The sequence below is a fragment of the Lutra lutra genome, chromosome 4 (genome assembly GCF_902655055.1).
Source record: "Lutra lutra chromosome 4, mLutLut1.2, whole genome shotgun sequence".
Lineage (NCBI taxonomy): Eukaryota > Metazoa > Chordata > Mammalia > Carnivora > Mustelidae > Lutra > Lutra lutra.
The window spans coordinates 19613884-19632759 of record NC_062281.1 but is presented as its reverse complement, the minus strand read 5'-3'; the positions used below and the strand labels follow the sequence as shown (position 1 = coordinate 19632759).

At 42.9% G+C, this 18876-nt stretch overlaps 1 protein-coding gene across 1 annotated transcript in view; it reads right to left on the bottom strand.

The window, feature by feature from the left end:
- Positions 1-18876, bottom strand: part of SNTB1 (syntrophin beta 1) — a 232200-nt gene that overhangs the window by 123700 nt on the left and 89624 nt on the right. The window contains exon 2 of the mRNA XM_047725127.1: positions 8019-8238. Coding sequence (XP_047581083.1) covers positions 8019-8238 — 220 coding nt within the window. The remainder of the gene's footprint in view (positions 1-8018; positions 8239-18876) is intronic.

Here is an 18876-nt window from a genome sequence, read left to right as displayed (position 1 = left end):
AGACCTATTTGATTTTTTAAACTGTCTTTATTGTTTTAATAACATTTCAACTGTCATTTAAAATAACTTTGAGGGCGCCTGGATGACTCAGTCAGTTAAGCGTCTGCCTTTGTCTCAGGGCATGATCTCAGGGTCCTGGGATCCAGTCCTACATCGGGCTCCTTGCTCAGTGGAGACCCTGCTTCTCCCTCTGCCTGCTCCTCCCCCTACTTGTGCTTTCTCTCTCTCTCTGACAAATAAATAAAATCTTTAAAAATAAAATAAAATAACTTTTGAAAAGGAGTATCTTCTCTATTTTCTTAGGACTATTATGAATGCTAAAGCCATGTCCCCTTACTGTGCCTAACTATGTACACTTAAAAAAGAACACAACTATTTAGGACATTTCCTTTTTCAGATTTTTGACTAATCCAGCCCTACCTCTCTGAACTTCCCCTTCCCAACCACCTTTAAGCAAACTGTTGAATTTATTACTATGTATTTTACTTCCTGAATTTCTCAAAAGCAGAATGTGAGCATGGTTGCATCAAACACAAAGGTCATCTCTCTTTTTATGTGTACCCTTCTAGAGGAATAAAAATATTTCATTTTATTTCAGTGGTTGTCTAGGTAAGAAGCAAGAAGAGATAGATGATAGATATGTAATAGAGACTGTAGTAGATAGAGGTGATAGAGAGTCAGACAGAGAGAGGGACAGAGGTAAGAGACAGATACAGACAGATGAATAAGCATGACCAAAACTGTGCTCCTGGTGGTAGAGAGAAGTCAGCACTTTCTAATAAAAGTGGTAGATCACCCAAAAGATAATATTCATGGTTTTTTTTTGTTTGTTTGTTTGATTTTAGTTTTATACATGATTGTAAAAGTTTAACCTAGACATGTGAGGAAGCTTCCAGGTCCATGGTGGCCTACACAAATTCAGAAACCTGTCTGCTGTGAACACCTGGGATATACAAGATAAGATGCAATAAGAAAAGTTTGCTTGTTTGGGCTTTAATATACTACCAAGCTTGCGAAAAAAGAAAAGGAAACTCCCAGATGTCAATAAAAAAGGGGGTGGATGGGTAGGTGGATGGGAAGGCACTGAAAACAACAGTGGTGAGTATTATTCAAGCTGATCATAAAACATTCCTGGAAAGTAGAGTGGAGTGGGGTCATGGCAGGTAGTGGGTCAGTAGTGGGGGGGGCTGAGGACCTGAAGTTCAATACATACATGACAGTTAAGGGTCTGCAAGCCCATGACTTCGGAAACTGGAACGAGTTTCCTGCACAGAACCAGAAATCCCAAAAGGATAAAAATCTCTGTGAAAGAATGTCTTACAAAATAATCTCTGCTTAACAGTTTGGGGAGGTGACCTGGAAACTCCTTTCTTCTGGGGAAAAACAAAACAAAACAAAACAAAACCCTTCTTCCTCCCCTTGTACCCAGGATTGAGGTATTCTGATTGAAAGTTGCATTCATGGCACAGTTATGCTGCCCAGAATTAGGGGATGTCTACTCTGGCACCCAAATCATCACAACAGTTAAACGTGGTCAGGTAAGCAAGCATGCTGTATAGATAAGGAAGCTGGAAATCAGAGAGATTTGGTAATTTATCTCAAGTGAAAGGACTAAGTGACAGAGCTGGGATTCAAACTCCTCTCTTCTAACCTCAACTCCAGAATTTTATTCACTGATATTAGCAGGTGGTTAATTTGGGCCTCTGTTTTAGACACTGAAACTGTGTCCACTGACCATAGTGCCATTGTAAATCGATTTTATATTTTCCCTTTGCAAAATGCAAAATGCAATGCCATCATGGTACGCTGGCAACACTTTCCATTATGAGTCCACCATGGTCTGTCCATTCGAGAAAACAGAACCAAGAAAGTACACACTGCATAAGCCTCTTAAGAGAAGCCCTTTTCACAAGCAAGGATTTACTGTGGAGAGGAGATGGAGAGGAGAACTGTGTGAATCTTCCTCATTCCCGGATGGACTAAAAGACAGGCCTTTTCAATAGTATTCCAAGTTTAAAGAGTAGGGTTGAAAACTCGACATAAGCTTTGGGTGAGGGAGACAATAGTGCACTCCCAAACACTGGGAAAAGGAGGAAATAAGGCTAAAATGGTAAAATGATTACTCTTTTCTGGTGGCCGCCAAAAGACCATGTCTTTACAAACGTGAAACTAAAGCACTCAGGATTATCTAAGATTCAGAACAAAGTGATATGGGAGCAATGCTGGGGAGCCAAGTAGAAAGCGATTTAATTTGATGAGCAAAAATGAAATCCAATATTCTGATCCCCATCAGGAATCAAACTGGATGAACACAAGGGAAAGGGGGCATCTACCTGGGGGAGTCCGTGCCCTTAGGAACAGCCCAAAGGAGATTAGGGGGGGTCTCGTTAATATAGTAATTTCCATAATGGCCACCTTGGCAAGGCTCTCCTGATCCCAGGAGGAGTGGCTTCCAGCTTCCTTGTCTAAAATATGCTTTTTTTTTTTTTTTGAGATTTTCTTTATTTACTTGAGAGAGTGAGAGAGAGAGCATGAGAGGGGAGAGGGCCAGGGGGAGAAGCAGACTCCCTGCTGAGCAAGGAGCTGGATGCGGGACTCGATCCTGGGACTCCAGGATCATGACCTGAGCTGAAGGCAGTCGCTTAATCAACTGAGCCACCCAGGTGCCCTAAAATACACTTCTTAAGGTCTGTTAGCATCTCTTGTATTGATAACCTTGGTGACAATTTAATTTCTTGAATGGAGAGAATGCATTGCTTAGGCTGCCTTGAAAGTCCATACTGGTTTTATTACTTGAACAAAATTCACTAATGGGTTGTTCTGGTTTATTTAAGTTTGCTGAGCCTGGCAGAATAGAACTGAATTTTTATTTGTTCTTTTATTCTCTAGGTTATTTAGTGGAAGTTTTTTTTTTTTCTTTTAAAGTCTGAGAAGATAAGAATACTGAAAATGGACAGGTGAATCTGCCATTTATCATTAACATATCATATATTTTTGAATGCCTGCTTTGTATCAAGCAATGTTCTAGAAAGCTGAGATTTCAAAATGATAACAAGGGTGTTCCAGATCTCAAGGGTCTTAATGACTTTAAGATCTAGGTAGGCACATAAGAAAAAAATCCCAAGTCATTATAAAGGGTGTCACGATAGATCTACACACAAGGTAGAGTGGGACCAGTGCCTCACCTATGCTAAGTTTTAAAAGGTGACTATGAAATTGTCAGGGAAGTGATTATTTAAGGGTGGCTGGGGCATAAATGATGACCTGGGTAGAACTGGACACTCAGGGAAAATCTATATCCTCATAAGGTTTTTATGTAATACTGAGGAGTTTTGAGATTAGTGAAGGGGACAGGGAGATGTCTTGAGCAAATGGATAACTCTTGAGTGTTTCAAACCCCCTTGGCTAGCTGGGTGTAGGGTAGATGGTAGAGTATGGGGAAGAGGCAAGTTAGAAAGGAAGCGCCTGGTAGGGAATAGGTCCAAAGAGTCTACAGAATGGGGGATATAGCCCTGGACTAGGGCAGCAAAGAGCTGAATATGAACAACGAGGTATTTATGAAGCAGAATTTTTTAAAAAGTGTTGTAATCACTGACAACCACTAGCGGTGACATATTCTTGTGGATTCGGTGCCTGCTGGGTGACCTTTCCATAGAAAGAGCAGCAATCCTGCCTGCTGTTCTATGGCTGTTTCTATTTGGGAAATTGAATATTGGAGTTTTTAATGCAACTCTAAGTAGCTGTGTGTCACCAGCCAAGGGAATTAGCCCCAAGATGCTGTGGCATTTTGTCATCAGTGCTCAGGTTTTAGCATCCAGGAGCCCATTAAGTCCTGGCCATTGTCCCTATGGTTCAGGTGAGCCGTTGTGCCAGGTGCTGAAGTCACAGGGAACTAGGGTATAATGACTAAGAATCCGGGCTTCCTGTTGGAACCCTAAATTGTCACGGCCAGCGCGACAAATCGAGCAGGAAAACGTGAGGGCTAAGAGGATGGTGAAAAGAAATTAAGAGACAAAGAGATGGGGGCAGGAGGGACACTGAGGAGGATGTCCAACAGTGCCAAATTTATTCCACATCTTACAATCATTTATAAGGCAGAGCAGAATAGGAGGAGTAATACATTGGTACCTAGTCAGATGACCCAAGTTTCTATAACAAGTTTACATTAACTATAAGCAAACCTCGTGATGTCAGGTAGTTTTGGCTAAAGCCATTAGCAAGACAATCAACCAGGGAGTGGGTTATGGGAGGTACAGAACAACAAGGACCAACTAAGAATTCATGACCCTGACCACATTGTACCCTTCAGTAGGGGGAGTGTGTGGGAAGTCACATAGGCGAGCGCAGGACACATAGCACAGACCCTTTTCTCAGTGTACTCAACTTTCCCGTCCTTAACCTTGTCAAGGTGTCCGGACTTTGAAGGAGACACAAGTCAGGGCCTGGTTTGATCCTCGACTCCAACCATGCCGTGGCCTCCAACACTAGATCTACCGTCTGTTTCAGCTCTCATTTCTGAACTAAATTTCATTGTCTATAAGATAGAGATTAGTGTACCTACAACCCAGGGTCATTACTTAGACTGAATGTGATAGTTGCTTAAATTCACACATAAGTGGCAGAACCCCGATTCCTTCGTGGATCTAGCTGACTGCAGAGTCGACTCTCCCTTTCTCCTTCTTTCCCTTTCATGGTTAACATATGCATTATTTTCAGCTTTTAAGAAATGTTACAATTTCAGTTTCTATCTCTCCTTTGGCCCAAGAGATATTTCACAAAGAGCTTTTAAAAATCCAAGAAGAAAGGCTTTCTGTGCCTTGGTTTTGCAAATAATTTTCTCCTTTGATTCCACTATCCTCAGAGAATGCTGTCTACGGTATTCCAACTCAGGAAATTTATTGCATTTTTTGGTGAGCTAATCTATAGTTAATTTCGTCAATGGTCTGTCTGGGATTTGAAAGGAAAATGTATTCTTTGTTATCAGTGTACAAAGTTTGTGATGTATCCTTATCTCCCTTATTAATTATGTTGTTTGGGTCTTTTGTATCTTCACTGACCTTCTGTCCACTTGGACGGAGACTGTGTTGAATTACCTGCTATTAGTACATTCCTATTTCGTCTTGCATCTTCTATAGTTTCTGCTGCAAAGGCCACTGCTGGGTTATCTGGTGTGCATTCACAAGTGGTCAATGTTCCTCGTGCACCCTGGCCTTTACCAGCAACCTGTCCTTTGTCCTGTTTCGTGCTTTCAGTCTGCATTTTACCTTATCATGTATCCAGATCAAAACTGGTACCTTTTGTCAGCGTTGTTAGTTTTCATTTGCTTTGTACACTTTGCCCATCTCTTTGGTTTTCGCCTTTTAAAACCACTTTGTGCTAGGCATGTCCTGGGCTCAGCCCCGAGTCGGGTTTTGCAGAGTCCGCCTTCCTGACTGGTACATTGTACTTGGCCCAGCATGTAACCAGAGTTCCATAAAATATTTGTTTCCTTTTTCCTTTCCTCTCTTCCTCAACCAGGGTCAAGACTCACCTAAAACCATGCTCTTTTCTCACCCGGTCCCCGGCTTAACTGAGGTATAATTAACAAAATGTTAAGATCTTTAAAGTGGACAGCATGGTGATTTGATACATGTGTACACTGTCAGAGGTCAGTCTCATTATCCGCAGTTCTGGGTCTGTCCGGACGCAAGTCCCCTTCGGACGCTCTGGTTTAGCTGGATTCCCATCTTCAGTCCTGCCCTGTGGTTCTCACACCCTGGCAGGAGAGGGCCCTCCATACCTCCCATCAATGGTGGCCTCGAAGACCACGGATATAACACTTTAAAAATACATTCCTTCTTCTGGCTTAATAGATGGAAGTCTCCAATGTTTGAGCCAAGACCTGATGTCTCCCAGAATATTCTTTCAAACAGAATATTCTTTAAACACAATTCAATGCCTTAGTTATAGCATACAGTCCACAGCCTAGAAATCACTGACTTAAACTCTCTCCCCAGGCATGAATCTTTTCTGCAATATTCCACATTTTCTAGTCTCTGCACTCTTCTGGTATTGGCAAGCTGACACTCTCACCCACACTACAGGCCTGCATTTGAAACCCAGGAAAACCACGTATTAGGTCTAGGATGTTTGGAACTTACATAAGAGCTGAGCCTCTATTTTTTCATCTACAGAATAGGGACAAAGCGAAACTCAGAGGGCCATTAAGAGGGTCAAAGGGGTCACAGATTCAAGGACTGGACAGGAGATGTGAAGAGGCAGGCAGGTAGCTAATAGAATCCGTCTCCCCTCCCCCAACCAACCAAGGAAGGGTACAGCAATAGGAGCGACAAGGAGAGTCCATCCCCCTATACAAGGAGAAGCCTCTACTGGGCTCCAGCCTGCAGCAACATGGGCCAAATAATCTCACCAGATCTTTCCATGGTTCTAGAAAAGCAGAAATCTGGCTTTCTCATGTGAAATTTCCCAATGATTCGATGTGGTAAGTAATTCCAATTTCTTTAAAACACCGGACAGGCCATATCTGTGGGCTGGGTACACCTGTCAGCGGCCACTTGGCAGCCTCTAGTCTGAAGTAATTAGCATAATGCCCAGCACGAGATAGGTACTTGGTAAATTATGAATGCACCAGATCTTAGACACCTTAGACATCAGATTCTTGGAAGAAAGGACTGGTCTGATTGGGTAGCCTGGAGACCAGGAAAGATCAGGCCCAGAGTGACCAGAACATCCAGCTGCAGGCCCAGGACATCAGCAGAAACCGGGCAGGACAAAACAGAGAGCAGGTTGGAGTAGCTCATGGCAGAATTCGGCAGAATCCTTTCCAGTCTGCCTGCTCTGACTCCTCTTGGGCTGACACTCCCCTCTCTCTCCTACAACCGCAGCTCTGATCCCTGAGCAGATATAACTGGTATGGGAGGGGAACAGGCTAGATCCTGCAGCCGCTGTAGTCAGAAAGGCTAGCGGCTTCCTTAGAGCGAGCTTATTAGGAAGAGAGCAAAAAAAAGCTCTGAGCTCTGAGCCAAGGAGGTAACTTCCTCCCTGTCCCTATTCCCTTTGGCTTTTCCCCATCAGCGACTCAGAACGGAGCCAACGACATCCTGCTCGGGTGGGTTGCAGCTGTCCCACACATGTTACAAATAAGGGCCAGTGGAGCTGTTCCTATTTTTAGCACTTGAATGCGGATGCCAAGAGCTCCAAGATTCCCCATTTGCTGGCTCAACGCCGCTCCCTCTCCTCCACATGTCTCTTATTTTTCCTCCCAGATAGATGTTTTCTTGTTCCAAGGAGCTAAAGTAAGATATCTAGGGGAACAGGGACCCCAAATATTTGCTTGTCTCGCTAAACTTTTTATAATCACCACAAACTAGGTGATATATCTCTCCCATGGCGTGAGAAATCATGTGCGGACTTCGAGAAACATCACTCCAGGGTTGGATAAAGCCACTCCTTTTTCTCTCTTGAGCAAAAGAGAGGTTTAGAGCAGAAAACGGCATTAAGGATCCTCTCATGGAAACTTCCGAGTACACAGCTGAGGGCGCTGAGGTCCAGGGGGGCTGACGCACTTACTACTACCTGACAATAATAAATATTATTACCTTATATTTGTGAAGGTTTTCCTGCATTAAGCACTTCACATGGATTTCTGACTCAGTGAGGTATCTATTTCAACGATTCCCATTTTACAGATGACAAAACAGGGTTACTGGTTTGCCAAACTGACCCAAAGTCACCTACACTAGCAACCAGGGAAGACAAACTTAGGATCCTGACTCTAATTCTTAACTCTTCCCAGAAGCAAAGCTCAGCACACAGATGAGTCATGAGGATAAAAGGAAGGAAGGAGGATGGAGGAAGAGAGGGAGGCCGGCCGCGGCTTGAACATACACGTGATCTCGGCGGGGCCCTTTCAGGCTTTTCTCTGGAACCTGCTGAGTGTTTGGAGAACACGAGCACGGCCCTCACACCCTCAGCGGCCGCCCTGTGGCTGAGACCCAGAGACCCCTGGCCTTCTTTACCTGTTCTCAGGGTCAGCAGAGGCCAGACTCCGGGTGACAAAGCACATCTTGAGGGGGATGTTCTTCCGATCTCTGTGGAAGGAGCAGGGCTGTGCGGATGACGGGGCGTCTGAGGACCCGGCCCCTAGGCGAGGGGATTCGGGCGGAGGCGTTTCCCAGCCAATCTCTGACACCGGGGAGCCCTTCTTCACATAGGGTGTGGCTTCTCGCATGTATTTCACTGCAAGGAAAGGGACAACGACAGCGCTTTTAAAGTGCGTCGGGGTGAATTTCTGGAAAGTCTGATTGCGTTTCTGAAACTTGCATTAGACGAGCTCCGGATACCCAACCTCTTAAATTCTGAACAAGACTCACAAGTTCTTTTCCTCTCAAAACAGTTTTTCTGTTATTTAAATTCTATACCAATGTGGTATTTATTTATTTATTTATTTTTAAAAAATTTAATTTTTTATTTAACAGAGAGGGATCACAAGTAGGCAGAGTGAGAGAGAGAGAGGTGGGGGGAAGCAGACTCCCCTGCGAGCAGAGAGCCCGATGCGGGACTTGATTCCAGGACCCTGAGATCATGACCTGAGCCGAAGGCAGAGGCTTAACCCACTGAGCCACCCAGCTCCCCCCAAAGTGGTATTTACAACTTGCTATTACAATGACCTGAACTTGAGAATTAATTTCAGCTTTTTTCAATGATGGCAACTTTTATCTTTTCTGACTTTAAGATGCATTCTGGTGAAGAGGCTGAAAGACAAACGGACAGAGGAGGAGAAAGCATAGGGATTAAAGACACATAATTGTTCGATACAGAAGCAGGGGTTCTGGTCACCATGTTCTCTAACCACGCCCCTATTCAGAATTAAGGACAGGCTTTTCAAGTTAAGGGTGGTGAGAAAACATATGTGCAAAGAAACAAACAAATGAACAACAACAACAAAAAAACCCTCACATAAAGGATACTTATTTTGCATGGAAAGAACTTGTAAGAGCAAAAATACCCTCTGTAAGAGCTGAAAACTAGGGCCAACCTAAATGTCCATCATAAAAATAATAAATTGTAAGACATCTATAGTCATTTTTACAAATGAGATAGATTTAGATGTGTTTATGAAGAAAGACCTACAAGATCTATTATTAGTTTAAAAATGGTAGAGAGAAGTGCACATACTGTAATCTTTTGTATCTAAATCATAAATACATAGGCTTGCATATATACAACCATTTACGGATAGGAACATAATATTATGTTAACAGCAGTTAGCTCCTGCGAGTGGAAATAAAAGCCAAGCTGATGGAAAGATAGACTTTACTATTCACTTATTACCCATTTATACCGTTTTTATGTTTGGCCAATATGCACCTATTACTTCAATAAAATTTTTAAAAAACAAAAATATTTCCAGAGCTGAGTGGAGCAGACCGAAAGTCTGCTCTTTGATATGTTTCCTCGGGCTTAAGAAGTTATTTGCCTCTTCTGAATTTAAGCCTTTGGTCCTTAGATAGCTTTTGTACGGACAGGCCAACTAGATTCTTGGAACGTGCAACATGAACTTCCATATCCTTCTCCCTGTTGCTCGCACAGTTCGGTTTTGTGCTGCTCTGCAGAGGGGAGTGTGGCTAAGTTCCTTACTGCTATCTGTTATTACAAATGGCAGTGGACTGGAATGGGTACACACTGGAGGATATTTACTTCAGATCTTTGATGATTCAAGTCCACAAACTAACACCTTTATGGGGCAAGACATGGGGCCAGGCTTATAGAGCTTACCCAAAATAAGCAATAGGAGTTTCCATCCTTAAGACCAAAATCATGGCTGACTCTAGTGGATGCTGCTGGGTCCCCTCTGATCCCTTCCACCAGCCTGAGCATGTTTTTCTTAGATGCTCTGTGTTGGCTGAGAACAACTCTTAGCTGCCCACCTGTTCCAGAAAACAGGTGTTGACCCAACAGAAGCCAGCAAGTCTGGGAAGCTACAGAGTCACTGCTTGATCCCCCAGACAGAGGATCTGCTTCTCAGGAACCCCACCTAAGACAGGGACATCATACAAATCCATAAACGACAACCCAAAGCAGAATGAGCTGAGTGTTACAACAGGAATAAAGTATGCCGGAAGAACTCACAAGAAACTGAATCCAGGCATATGAGTGACCAGTTAGGTTCACAGCAATTTAATAAAGCCAAACACACCAAGATGCAAACTATATGGACAAGTATTAGGGAACTCGACTACAGGTATCAAAAATAGCCACACTAATTCAAGACGGAGATGTCATTTAGTACCAACACACATTTGAAAAGAAGATTTCAGGGTCTTAACTGAATATAAGTGCAATTAGGAGAAAATAGCTTCAAGGTCGCCACAAACCTGTTAGCACAAGGTGCTGTTAGAGAAGAAGAAAGGACAGATGTATTTTTAAGGAATATTGTTTATTCCTGGGCAATATGCTTAAAGAGGAACATAAACATACCTAAGAACAAACGCAGAAAATTTAGGGGGACAGATATAAGTTGTCCAAAGCTGGAGTAAATAGACCTATTTTGAAGACACTGATTTTTTTTTTCTCTAAAAACATTTTAGTAGAAGCTAGAACACTGCTTAGCTTTTTACATTATAGACTGATACTTATTACATACAGGAAATTCAAGTATCAGCTGAGACAGTTTGAAGGCTCTCCTTTGGTTGATTATTATTCTTCCAGATGGAAGAAAGGTGAGTGTGGTGGAAGTGGGAACGCAGAGATGCTTCATGAAGCAGGTGTCATTTGAACTTGGCCTTAAAGGGTAGAAAGGATTTAAAAAGTAGAGATAGGAATAACAGTCCCTCTTTTATATAATATACTCTGATTTACAGATCATATTGCATCCCATAAGAAAGGAAAGTTGGGGGCGCCTGGGTGGCTCAGTGGGTTAAAGCCACTGCCTTCAGCTCGCGTCATGATCCCAGGGTCCTGGGATTGAGCCCCACGTCGGGCTCCCTGCTCAGGGGGGAGCCTGCTTCCTCCTCTCTCTCTGCCTGCCTCTCTGCCTACTTGTGATCTCTGCCTGTCAAATAAGTAAATAAAATCTTAAAAAAAAAAAAAAAAGAAAAGAAAAAAAGAAAGGAAAGTTGGGCCTCAGTTTGAAGGGGAATAAAGAACCAACATTTCTTATATACCTAACAATGTATGGAACCAGGAACTTAACATGTCTTTCCACATTTTAGCTTCAAAATGACTATTCAAGGCACCACCATATTTATAAGACAACGAAGGTCCAGAGAAAAAATGGGTAAGGGATCTTTCACTTTCTGAATATCCACATATCCACAAGCAATGAAAGAGTAAGTTGCTATTCCTTTCAGACTCTGCTAAAAAGAAATGTCGTGGAAGGCTATTCTTATTCTGATGGACACCAGGAACTTTACATATATTATCCTTTCCAAGGCTAGCATTATTTTACGCACAGCACAATCTGCACAGAAGTTTAACTTATGTGGCTGGTAAGTGGTGGAGCTAGAGTCTGACTTCCCAGAGATCACATTCTTTAATGAAATCTGGCTACCGCACCTCAATAACGGAGGCAAAAATGACAAGCTAAGAGGTGTGGACTTTATTCCGTAGGCAGTGGTGATATCCATAGTGGTCTTGGTCTATGAGTGAGGCAATGACAGAATCTGAGGTTTGCTATAGAGAGAACTCTGGCAAAGTAAGATCAGGTGTACTAAAGAGAAAAGACAGCAGAGGTAGACCCACTAATTACAGAGCCATGGGGAGTTACTGTCAAAGGTACCCGGAGCTGTACTCAAAATACCTATGGAAAGCATGAGGAATCCCAGAAATGTATGGTTTGATCCACTTATGGGCAGAAGCATGGGAAGTATGGCAAGTCCTAGCCTAGAAGCAAATACTGACCAGGTAACCACTTCCTGTATGGCACAGAACTTAGGGAATTTATGAAGGAGAGAGAGAAGATGCAGCAACACCTTGAAGAAAGGACTGGAAATGATATTCAAAATAGTAATCCTTTTAACTGACCAACTGAAAATAAGGACAGAATACATTAACAAAGTAGGGATGATAATTTAAAGATTTATGCATTCATCTAAAATTCACCAGTCATTCATCATATGCTGAGGACTATACTGTCCATGTGTGATGATCAAAAAAATATGTCCCTGTTTAAAAAAAAAAAAAAATGTAAGCCTAGAAAAGGGGTAAGGGAAGTGAGTAGGTGACATGAGATCTTAGTTAATCTTATACCTGGGTTAAGGAGGTCCCAAGCTAGACAAGTCTCTAGGACACTGGCAAAATCAAATGCAAATCCCTTCTAGAGGAAGACAATTTCATCCTAGGCTTCAAAGAGTCCCTGTGAATCACTTTCAAGGGCAATGAGCAGCATAAATTCTAAGAAAATGTTGTTCACATAGAAACGAGGTAGTATGAGCAAGAACTAGTAAAAATAACTGAGAGCAGTGACAGTCCCAACAGAAACTACAAAGCAACAAATAAGTTTACCATGTAAGGAAAGTCTGAGAGAATCTTCTGGAGACTATTTTTTACAAGATTTTATTTATTTATCTGCAAGAGAGAGAGAGAGCGCGCGCGAGCGAGCAGGGGGGAGGGGCAAAGGGAGAAGGAAAGTGAGAATCTCAAGCAGACTCCCTGCTGAGTGTGGAGCCGGACATGGGGCTTGATTTCAAGACCCTGAGATCATGGCCTGAGCCCAAATCAAGAGTCAGATGCTCAACCGACTGAGCCACCCAGGTGCCCCTTCCAGAGAATATTTTTTAAAAAGTGACCTAACAGATTGGTAAAATAACCAAATAGAATATCTAGTAGTAGCAGCCAAAATAATAGGTATTGCTATATAATATATAATTACAATAAATAAACCAGAATTAAAACTTCAATAGGTAGACATATCAATGAAAAAATTAGTGAATTGTAGATCAGAAGACATTTTACAGAATGTAGCACGAAAATATAAAAATATGGAAAACACTGAATAGAAATGTAGCGGATGAAGTGAGAAGGTCTAACGTATGTCTAACTGGAGCCCCAGAAGGAAAGAGAATATGGCAGAGGCTAAGGATTTTCCTGAGGGAAAGACAACAACCCATGACTTCAAGAAACCTGACTGAACTTCGATAAACAATACCCATGTTCTTCCCAGTCAAGACAAAGAGAAATAAGGGGTCATCCTGCTTTCAACCTCAAGTAGGCTAAGACTCTTCTTAGAATCCATGCTTCTTCTGAGAACTTTAGTGATCACCTCTCCCTTTCACAAGTTTTGTGAGGAAGATTCAGCCAAATCCCTAAATGAGTCCAGAGATCTCTGGTACCACCAGAAAACAAGTTTGCAATTTCAAGGGGAGGGGGAAACCAACAAGGAAACAAAGAGATTATCATTACCATTCCTGAACAAGATAGGCTGAAATCACCAAAATGTTTTCACAAACGGTCTTGAGGGAGAACAGGTAACATCAACACATCCCTGCATAAAGCCCCTTTGTTCAGGACTCCTGCTTCTTGTTGACATGTATAGAAAAGAGAACTTGGTTTTTGTGTATAACAAAGAAAGCAACAGAACATTGCCACTGGATTTCTCCAAGGGCCCACAGCTTCTGGTGGATCCTTGACAATAAAATTGTCAGAATATCCCTTCTTGCTACAAGCTTGGTCATCAGTTATGAGCAAAATTCTACTGTTGAGCTGTCCCTCTCTAATCACCAAGGGAGGCCTGAGGCTAAGTCCCTTCTCCCCTCAAGCAGAGAGTAAGAACAGTGCAGTCACACCTGGGTGTGGTAAAGCCATGCTTCTAACAGAAAACAAAGCATGTGTGAAACCTTTCCTTGGTTCTTTGTGCTTCAGCCTCTTGAGATAATCCTCACATTGCAATCAAAATAAGGAGAGGACAGTCTAATTCAGGGAGGGTAAAGTGTTACCCAAAGAGTAGATTTGACTGCAACAGGTGCCCCAATTACAGTGTATTAAATGATAGTAATGTTTGTTTTTCTTTTACTAAAAGTCTAGAGCAAAAAAAAGGGCTGCCAGGATAGTTTTGCTCCCTAAAGCTGTCAGGAGTTCAGCCCTCTGCCCCCTTCCTGCTCTGCATCTCTAGCCTACCATCTGATAACCCAAGATGGCTGCTTGAGTTCCAGCCATTTTGACCAAATTCCCATCAGCAGGAAGGAGGAAGAAGTGTAGGACACACCACGCTTCCTCCCTTAAGAACACTTAAGAAGGGGTGCCTGGGTGGCTCAGTGGTTAAAGCCTCTGCCTTCAGCTCAGGTCATGATCTCAGGGTCCTGGGATCGAGTCCCGCATCGGGCTCTCTGCTCGGCAGGGAGCCTGCCTCCTCCTCCTCTCTCTGCCTGCCTCTCTGCCTACTCGTGATCTGTCTGTCAAATAAAAATATATATATATATATTTAAAAAAAAAAAAAAAGAACACTTAAGAAGCTGATACACTCCATCTGCTTACAAACCATGGACCAGAATTTAGCCACAGGGCCATGTCTAGAAGGAAAAGAAATTTTACTCTTAACTCTGGTGCCAAACCAGCTAAGCGCTGGTGGGGAAGGCAGGCTATTGCTGCAGAAGAAGAAGAGAACAGATATTAGGGGAGGACTCTCAGTTTCTACCACACAAAGATGCCCCTAATTCTTTCAGCCCATTGCAAATAGACATTATACCGCGTCCGTACAAATAAATGCGTTGGAGAGATCCGTTAAAAGGCACAATGACTAGATTCCAGAAACTCTGCTAAGTGTTTTTTGTGTACTAACTCATTAGAACTTCACAACAGCTCCGTGATGGGAGTCCTCATTTTACCAAGGATGCAGTGACAGGAAAGGGTTAAGTCATATCCTCAGATTACAGGGCTAGAAAAGGCAGAAGCATGAGTCAAAGCCAGTCGGCCTGGCTCCACAGTTCATGCTTTTAACGACGAGGTATTACTGTTTCTCACACATTTTTTTTAATTAATTGAATGTGTGTGTATATGTGTGTGTATTTAAGCCAACATTTTTATGCACTGGGAGAAAATATCCAATTAAGTGGCTATTGCCTGTCACATAAGAGAGCTTGATTCTGTAAGCCTAAACTATTAAACTATGGCATTTCAATAAATGCCTTTTAAGATATTGTAATACGTATGCATAATAGAGGGTTTAACAGCTAGTGTTTGCATAATTACACCTCCATGTGCTTACAGACTGTAATTTCAGGCAAAGAGCTGTTGAAACCGATCAAGAAGCAACCAGGCCCCAGTTCAGGGTGCTCATAATCAGAACTAATTAATAAACCATGCCCTTTCTGGGCATCATGAATTAAAAAACTGTGGTGGAGCAATTAACATTCCAATCTTCACTTGCAAAAAATAAAGCGGGAGGGGGACCAGAGCCCAGAAGGAGTGGTCTTCAAACCAATAATCCATGAAGTCACTTTCAATATGTTTCTGGTTTGTCATCTCAAGGATGAGCAGTGGTGAGGCTTCCCAAAGAGTCTTCCGCAGAGCCCAAGTTTGCGAAGGCCCCAAGCTGCCACAATTAAATCTTTGTTGCAGCGGCCAGATGACATTTGGAAGGAGGCACACACAAGGCTGCTAATGAGGAAATGCTTGAGGCAAATCCAATCAGCTTGCCAACCAGGCTGGTTTCTCAAGAGCCAGTGAGTCCCTCCGACACGTACAAATCTTCTTAAAAGTAACAACAGAAACAACAACAGACCAAAAAAAATATAAATAAATAAATAAAGGATTTCCAGATTACAGGAAGGGAAAGAAATATTTCATTACTCTGGGGGAGGTGAACACAAAATGGGCATTTTCTAAAGTGATTAAGGTGAGAGGGGACCAGCCGGAGGCAAAAAATCTGGGCACTGGGACTGTGGGTGAAGGTTTCAGGTTGGGGACAGGCTGGTGACGAGGGGATGTGCTAAGAGAAACGTTAAGACGTTCCCTTCATGGCATTTGCCTAGGCCATCTCAGAGAGGAAAGGAGTGGAGGGAGATCATCAATATTTCCAAAAAGGCCAAGAAATGATGAAGGAAGGAATAAAGCTTCTGGATAGCTAACCTCAGGGGAGTCAGAGTCTCGAGCTGGCAAGAGAATTTGGTCGTGGGAGTTGGGGACCAGAGTTACAGTTTCAGCTCTGCCACTAACTAGCTCTCCAGCCCCAGGCCAGTCACTGCCCCTCCCGGACCTCATTTTCCTTACCCGTCAAGAGAGGGAAATGAGGTTCCTACCCTTCAAACATTCTATAATTCTTTGGGAAGCTGCCTCTTCTGACAATATTTTTTTTAAAAAGTTTTTTCTTACCTCATCTTACTCTTTGTGTCTTCACCAATAAATAGCTCTGTTAAAATGTGGGCCCCATTCTTTGTCCTTAGGTAGATGTATCTTGTGACTTTTTAACCAAACTCTACGGGCATCAATGTCACATCCACATGTGACAGGAAGTCTATGTGGAGATTATGTACTCAAGTTACTTTTTCTTTGGTTTGCAGAGTTGTCTAGAAGGATCATTATTCTCATTCACTTACCAATATTTATTTCTCTTCCCTTCCACTGGGGGAGGGGGTCCTTCAAGGCAGGATTCTAAGGGACATTTGAAGGATGACCCCAAGTCGCTGGTGAAGTCATAAGGACATTCTGGGTGAGGGTACTGAGTTTTATTTTTTATTTATTTTTTATTGTGTTACGTTAGTCACCATAAAATAAACCATTAGTTTTTGACACAGTGTTCTAAGATTCATTGTTTATATACAACATGGTCCTGAGTTATAATGTGTGGTGTCAGGAGTAAGATAAACTGGTTATGAATTTGCTTCGTAACTGTTGGCCTCCTATTAAAAATCTATCTCAAAATTACCCTATTTTAGATAGTACAGTGATTTGATGTATTCTGCCCTAATTTTTCAACGAAGCAAAATTATTGCCCCCAGAGATGCCTCCAGAGACCCAGGGGGATTATCCTATCCCATGAGTCCTTGAACGGCTCAGAAACACACTGACTAGTTTGGTTATCCATTAATACAACATTTAATGAGCTCCTGCTATGCGCAGGGCCCTGAGTACTGGAATTATCCCAGTCAGCAAGACAGACTGGGTGCCCACCCTTGAGGTGCCTACAGTGAGGTGTCCATGTGCATGTGGGGGGTGGGGTGGAGCGAGCAGACCAATAAATAAATATAGGGCACTGCTCTGAAGGACATACACCCCGGAGGACTGGGGTCTGTCCCCAGTTCACACAGAGCCCCTCACAAGCCGGCTCGTGCCTACGTCTTGTCATCTCAGCTGATTGACTCCCTCTTGGTCTCCACAGTTCACACACCAGCCATGAAGAAATTATCTTTCATTCTCTGAACATGGCACGCTTGCTCTCTCCTGCCTCTGCTCTTTGAACATGTGGTTCCTTCTGCAGGGAAACATCTTTCTAGAAAACTTTCCTCTCTGCATCCTGTAAGCCTCAGTTCAGGTAAAACCTCCTCAAGTCCTCCAGATACGCCGACGTGAAGCTCCTTGTGACCTCTCCTGGTATCAGCAGCCTCGGGACAGAAACGTTTCGGGATGCATGATCTTATGCACATTTGAGCACTTACACATCACGGTTCTTAATTTGTACTCAAGTCTCTCTGGTGGAAGCATGAGGCCCTCAAAGTTGAGTGACTACTCTATAGGAGAAGTTAAACTCTAGAGTCTGGAGCCACAGTACATAGTTTCAAATCTTGCCTTTCCACCTATGGCAGGCAATGAACTGGGAGGTTACATTTCCTTACTCTTTCAAAGCCTCCATTTGTCCATCTGTAAAATGGGGATAAATGGGGGTGCCGGCCTCAGAGAGTTGCTGGTGGATCAAATGACCTAAGCCACACAGAGGGCTCTGAACTGTGTCGAGCACATGGTAAATGCTCACTAGAGAAAAAGAAAATGTGGTTTTCACATCTGTATCCAAGCAGTGAACACAATGTCCGGCTGTCAAACGTGGAATTGTTGAGCAAATGAATGACAATGTTAATAGGATCTCCAGGATAGAATTTTCCACAGATTTGTTCTTAGGGAGGAGTCTTATAACTGAACAGCAGAGACCAGAGGATATCTGTCACCTGTCCAAGGTTTTAAGACAAAGAAGCAAAGATGAGGTCGGAAGTCCGTATCCTCTATCCTGTAGAATGGGGGCCGGAAAGCTTTTTCTGGAAAAATCAAGAAAGAAAATTTGGCAGGGCCTGTGGACCTTCGAGTCTCTGTCACAACGATCCCAATCTAGCATGAAAGAGCCACAGACTATATGCAAACAAATCAGCCTGGCAATGACATTTTCTTTACCAAAACAGGCAGTGATTCAACCTGGGAACTTTAGAAAAGTAGTAATAACTAGCAATTATTGGCTAGTTATTACGCATGGAGCCTCACTTAAAATGTCTGAGGTCTACTAGCTTATTTAAAAACAATTCTATGAAGTAGGTTTATTATTATGCCTACCTTACAAGAAAGGCGAGCGTGGCGTGGAGGCTAGAGAGACTTGCCCAAGGTCTCAGAGCAGCGACTGACAAGCTGGGACCTGGACGGATGCATCCCAGCTCCAAAGCGTCCAGTCCTGATCACTAGAAAGGGAACGAGCTCTTCCCTTGCCCTCTCTACACTGCCTCCCCATGCGGCCAAATGCTGCTGCCTGAGTCCTGTTTGTCCAACCATGAACATTTTAGGAATCGAGCTCTTCAAACACCATTTTGTCTGAAATGTCTTCCATAGATTCCTTTTCTCATATTGAACCCAAATCTCACTACTATACTGAGGGTTCACTGATCATGGCTCGACTCTGCAGAAATACACAAAGCATCCTGAGTGTCGTATAAACTATTAATACATAAGTGTTTGGCCTTCTTT